General features: G+C 39.0%; 1 protein-coding gene across 3 annotated transcripts in view; it reads left to right on the top strand.

The window, feature by feature from the left end:
- Lmbr1 (limb development membrane protein 1) overlaps nucleotides 1-6,000 on the top strand; it is a 126,750-nt gene that overhangs the window by 9,358 nt on the left and 111,392 nt on the right. For all 3 annotated transcript variants that reach the window (XM_029535212.1, XM_021190339.2, XM_021190340.1), the window contains exons 2-3: nucleotides 1,785-1,857; nucleotides 4,560-4,599. In XM_029535212.1, coding sequence (XP_029391072.1) covers nucleotides 1,785-1,857; nucleotides 4,560-4,599 — 113 coding nt within the window. The remainder of the gene's footprint in view (nucleotides 1-1,784; nucleotides 1,858-4,559; nucleotides 4,600-6,000) is intronic.

The following is a 6,000-nucleotide window of genomic DNA, read 5'->3' as shown; positions in this document are numbered from 1 at the left end:
TCTGATGCCCTCTTCTGGTCTGTCTGAAGACGTTTACAGTATGCACTAAAAAAAAAAATACAATAAAAAAAAAAAAAAAGTAAAAAAAAAAAAAAAAAAAAAAGTGAACCACCACCACCTGTCTTAGCCAGCATTCTTGACATCTTTAGTCTTCCAGAACAGACGTTGGGGCTGTGTTCCATCAGTCTCCCACATGTATGTGAGGATGCTGACACTCAGTTTGTGGTTTTCTAAGTGGATGGCTTAGTCAGGGGTCAGACCAACCAAGTCTGAAGTCTTTTCTATTACATGTCCACCAACTCATCCTGAGAAGGCTGTGCTCAGAGTGATCACTAGATTTCAGCAGGTTGAAAGTCAGGGTTTTCCAACATGCTCCATAAGCTTGAGTGAGGCTTTATTTTTAGCATTTGGTCTTTGGTGGATATCCTGTTTCTTGACCTTTCCTGACAAAAATAAAGTGCAGTGTACACGGATGACTCAAATAAAAATGGGTAGACTTGGGTATACATTTCTCAAAAGAAGATATACAAATATACAACAGATATATGAAAATGTACTTAGCATTCTTTGTCATAGAGAAATGGAAGGGAAGAGTCACCTCATATCTGTTGTAATGGCTGCTTCTGTAGAACAAGAGAGAAGTTCTGTTGAGGATGTTGAAGCCTTGTGTACCACTGGCACCAGAACAGCATGATATGTCCTCTAGAATGCAAAGCAGATATGCAAAGTGCTCTACCTCTTCCATTCTGGATCCATTCAAAGGAGTTGGCTTATGAAAGACACTGTGCTCAGGGTTCACCATGTCATGCTATAGAAACAACTGATGTGTGTGTGCCAGTATAGATAAATAGGCAGAGAAAATGTGGTAATCCTGATGTGTACCATTCAGCCTTAAGTAAATTGTGCCATGTAGGCATCAAGGGATATTCTGGGGAAATTCTGCCAAGTAAATCCTACACATATAGAAAAACTAAACAATTTGAGCTCATAGAAGTAGAGAGTATACCAGAAAGGGGACTGTGGGTGTCAGAGTTCATAAGAGTGAGTTTAGCAGGCCTACTGATATAATGACGTTAAGAACAGTGCTCTGTATGTTAAAATTCTTGAGAGTATATTGTAAGTTCTAATCAGTAGTGATAAGCTGGTGAGCTCCTCCCTCCATTATCTAGTACATCGAGGAGGGCATTGCCATGCCTGGACAGTAGAACCTCAGGCCACATACAGTAACCCTGTACAGTTTTTATTAGACAATGTAGGTGGAATTTATCGTTAAGACTTAAACCACAGTTGAATAAAGAATTTTAATTTTAGTATGTAGTATATTTACTGAACAGTTTTTACTCCACATTGATCTGTGATGCTTCTTTTATGCTAAAGCTCCACGTGACTGAGAATCTGTCAAGTTGTGGTGCCAGTACACCCGCTACATATTACTGCAGCTCTTAGCATGCTTTACTTTTCAGAAGAACAGCATGGGCCCATTAATTTCAGTTTTTAGAATTGTTGATGATGGTTTGGCTCTTTACACTTCCACATGACTTTGAAGAACATTTTCTCAAGTTATGAAAAAAGAAACTTTAAACTGGGCTTTCTCACCAAAATAGTATTAAGGAGAATAATCGACCAGTTCACATATTAATATTTTTTTATCAAAATGTTACATTTGTGAAATTTTCAGTAGTTATAGATCCTTCATTTCCTTTAAATACCAAAGATGTATTTCTTGTTGGTTATAAAAATGACAGGCAAAAATGTAAATGACCTATTACATTTCTTTGTTTCAGATATGTTTTCTTCTTTTTGCCATTCTCTACATCGTTTCCTACTTCATCATCATAAGATACAAGAGAAAATCGGGTAAGTAGACACAGATATGTCACAGCTTTCATCAGAGCTGGGTGTCTGGGTGGTAGATGGGCTCTTCCACACATTGCAGCCATGCTGAATATGCTGGTGGCTGAAGTAAACAGTTGCCTGGTCCTAAGAATACTAAAAATAACCCCCAGGAAACCCGACTACACTCAGCCACCCATCTAGCCCAGACCATAGTCCTTGCTTATCACAACTCTCATGCGTAACTAAGAATAGTTGTTGGCTATTTAGTACCTGGGAAATTCCAGAGTTTATGAGGGTGTTTGGTTCTTTGTGACTGGTTCTAACTGAGCATCCTAATCATCCCAGCCCCTTTCATTTTCTCACTACAGAATTGTCTTGTCTATCTTTCCTTTCCTCCCTCCCTCTCTGATTTCCTTATTTTCAGAAAGATGTATTTATTTACTTATTTTTGTTTTATGTGCTATAGAGTTTTGCCTGCATGTGTGTTTTTGCACTGTATTCATGCCTCATGTCTGCAGAGGCCAGAAGCGGGTGTTGGATCCCCAGGAACTAGAGTTAAAAATGGCCTCTATATAATTGCTGGGAATCAAACTTGAGACCTCTGAAGGGGGAGCAAGTGCTCTTAAGTGTTGAACCATCTCTCCAGCCTCTATTTTCCTTCTAAAGCAATATAAAATTTAGAGTACCTATAATTGTACTGGTATTCAATTGTATAGTCTCCTGTATTATCTCATTTTGTCCTGAGTTAATTGGAGGGTTTTTCCTATCTTTACTTTTTAATGGACTGGTGAATTCACACATTTTTGGATTAGTATTTTATATGTATTCCAGCACATTCCTTACCTTTTGCTAATTCTCAGCTATTTTTTTTTAATTATAGTATTTTCTATCCGTGATGTTGCACTAATAATGGTCAATGCTGTATTATACTTGTATTAAAGATTCTTTGATATAATATCAAACTTGAGGGAAATAAAAGGAACAGCTCTAGTTGCAGTATGTTGCTTTAGAGCCATCACCTGGCTCTGTGACTGTTTGGAAGTGTTTCTTAGATCCTTAATCTGCCAAGAATGTGAGGATCTGAAGATTCAAGACAGTTTTGTTTTTTTGTTTTTTTGTTTTTTTTTGCTTTTTGAGATAGGGTTTCTCTGTATAGCCCTGGCTGTCCTGGAACTCATTTTGTAGACCAGGCTGACCTCGAACTCAGAAATCCACCTGCCTCTGCCTCCCAAGTGCTGGGATTAAAGGTGTGCACCACCACTGCCCAGCCCTCAGTTGTTTTAAAGATTGTCACATTGTTTTATAGATTACACACATAGAAGAAAAGAGGGTAGGGTACAAGTGAAAAACATGAATACATTGTTTAAGGGGAAGTTAAGGGTGATATGCAGGAAAACTGTAGATTTAGATGATCTTTAGGCTAATCCAATAGTCGCAGGGAATGAGAAAGACCGTGGACCTTGTTGGTTGGATAGAATGATGGATCTGGATGAGGAGACAGTGGATCTTTTCTCCACACTTGGTGATGGATTAGGTGTGGAGGTAGCAGGATAAAAATTAATCATGTATGTGATTTTTGTGATGCCTTTGACTTTAAAGTTATTTTGGGAAGCCTGTAATTCAGGACAGACACTGCAAAGAATGGCTAAAACACACCATTGACATTGAGGCTAGAGAGGTCCAGAGACTCAAGGACATGAGACAGATGAAGAACGGGAAGGACTGGGAGGGTTTGGCAATATTTGTGTATTTACACATTCCCTTTAGCTGGTAAGTTTATGGATGAAGGAAGACAAAAGAGATGGTGTCTAGGAAGCCTGAGAGAGGAAGGGGGTAATGAAGATTTCCTGAGGAAGTCTGCCTGCTACTTAAAAAGATAGGGAAAATGATATTTTTTTCTATCTGTAACTTGGACTGTGCTTTTGAATTTGTTGAGATGCTGTCTAAGGTTGTCTTTGTTAGAGGTTTACTGCTGTGAACAGACACCATGACCAAGGCAACTCTTATAAGAACCTTTAATTGGGGCTGGCTTATAGGTTGGGAGGTTATCATCAAGGGAGGAATATGGCATCATCCAGGTAGACATAGTGAGAGTTCTACATCTTCATCTGAAGGCTGCTAGCAGATATTCACTTCCAGGCAGCTAGGATGAGGGTCTTAAAGCCCACACTTATAGTGACACACCTACTCCAACAGGACCACACCTTTTTAATAGTGCCACTCCCTGGGCTGAGCATATACAAACCATCACAAAGTAGTTTAGGATTTTAAGAAGATCTTATCATTTCCTTTACTTATAAAAACTCAAAGAAAAATGGATAAGTTCTATTTTCTAATAGAAATGTCTGCTGGTCATTAATACCCTAAATACTTCATTTATAGGCATCTTATCCTGACATTGTCTACCTGTATTTCACAATGGTTCTGTGGTTCAAAGTTTTATTTTCTTGAGTCTACGTATTTGTAAAATTTTAATTTACATGTATCAATCAGTTAAGCAGCATTTCTCAAAAGAAAATCACAACTCACATAGTTATCAACATTCTATATGTTATAATGAAATCTACAGTTGGGTTTTTGTTGTAGTCAACAAAATGCTCTTTGAAAGTCTTTTCCATTCAGTAATGAATTTTTAAAACTTTGTAATTTTGGTATATTTTTAGATAAATTCATGAAACATTTTTGTTGGAGATAAAATAGTAACACTATAAACATTTTTGCAGATGAACAAGAAGATGAGGATGCTGTAGTCAACAGGATATCGTATGTATTCTAAAATTTAATTGTTCTGTTTATAGTTTTGAAGTTAGAGTCTGAAGGAAGTAACTGCCTAATGTACTAATCCTCATCAAAATTTTTTTTCCTTTTTGTTTTTTTGAGACAGGGTTTCTCTGTGTAGTCCTGGCTGACCTGGAATTCACTCTGTAGACCAGGCTGGCCTCGAACTCTGAAATCCACCTCCTCTGCCTCCCAAGTGCTGGGATTAAAGGCATGCCCGGCCCTTATCACATTCTTAAAAAGCACATGTAAATAAATACACATGGTTAATCCAGAACTGATTGTCTCTTGCTAAAATGTGCTTATTTAAGCTGAGTGTGGCACAAGTCTGTAATGGTAAGGGGGGTGTAGGATGATGAGGAGTTCAAGGCTAGCCTCAACTACATAGTAAGTAAGGCCAGCCTAGGCTACATGAGACCATATTCCCTTTCTCTGCTATGTGATTATTTTTAAAAAATGGTGTATTTCATCTTCAGGAGATGTAATGAGGAACAGGGCTTAAAGGAGAAACAGTTGTTTAAGAAAGACCTGGTATGGCACAGAGGGCACCAGCTTGTAGTCTCAGCATTATAGAGGTAGAAGCAAGAAGGTTGAGAGTTTGAGAACAGATTGGGCAACATAGAGCCTGAGAAAGAGGGTAAACACTCAAGCTGTACTGGCTGGTTTTGTGTGTCACCTTGTCATAAGCTGGAGTTATCACAGAGAAAGGAGCCTCCTTTGAGGAAATGCCTCCATGAGATCTAGCTGTAAGACATTTTCTCAATTAGTGATCAAGGGTAGGAGGGCCCCTTGTGGGTGGTGCCATCCCTGGGTAGTCCTGGGTTCTATAAGAGAGCAGGCTGAGTAAACCAAGTGACGCAAGTCAGTAAGCAGCGTCCCTCCATGTGTCTGCTCCTACCTCAGGTTTCTACCCTGTGTGAGTTCCTGTCCTGACTTTGGTGATGAACAGCAGTGTGGAAGTGTAAGCTGAATAAACGCATTCCTTCCCAACTTGCCTCTTGGTCATGTTTTGTGTAGGAATAGAAACCTTGACTAAGACACAAGCTGTCAGCTGTTTGTAAACTCTCTGAACAGTGAGCAGATAGACTTTCTGGTTAGAGTGACACATTTGCTCAATTGCCTTATAGGTTCTGTATTTGTGAGGGGAGATATGATAGAAATGGACTTCAATATTTTTTTTTAAAGATTTTATTTATTTATTTTATGTAAGTACACTGCAGCTGTCTTCAGACACCCCAGAAGAGGGAGTCAAATCTTGTTATGGATGGTTGTGAGCCACCATGTGGTTGCTGGGATTTGAACTCGGGACATTCGGAAGAGCAGTTGGGTGCTCTTACCCACTGAGCCATCTCACCTGCCCAGACTTCAATTTTGATGTATCAAACT

Source organism: Mus pahari, chromosome 2 (genome assembly GCF_900095145.1).
Source record: "Mus pahari chromosome 2, PAHARI_EIJ_v1.1, whole genome shotgun sequence".
Classification (NCBI taxonomy): domain Eukaryota; kingdom Metazoa; phylum Chordata; class Mammalia; order Rodentia; family Muridae; genus Mus; species Mus pahari.
This window is presented reverse-complemented; position numbering and strand designations above follow the sequence as displayed.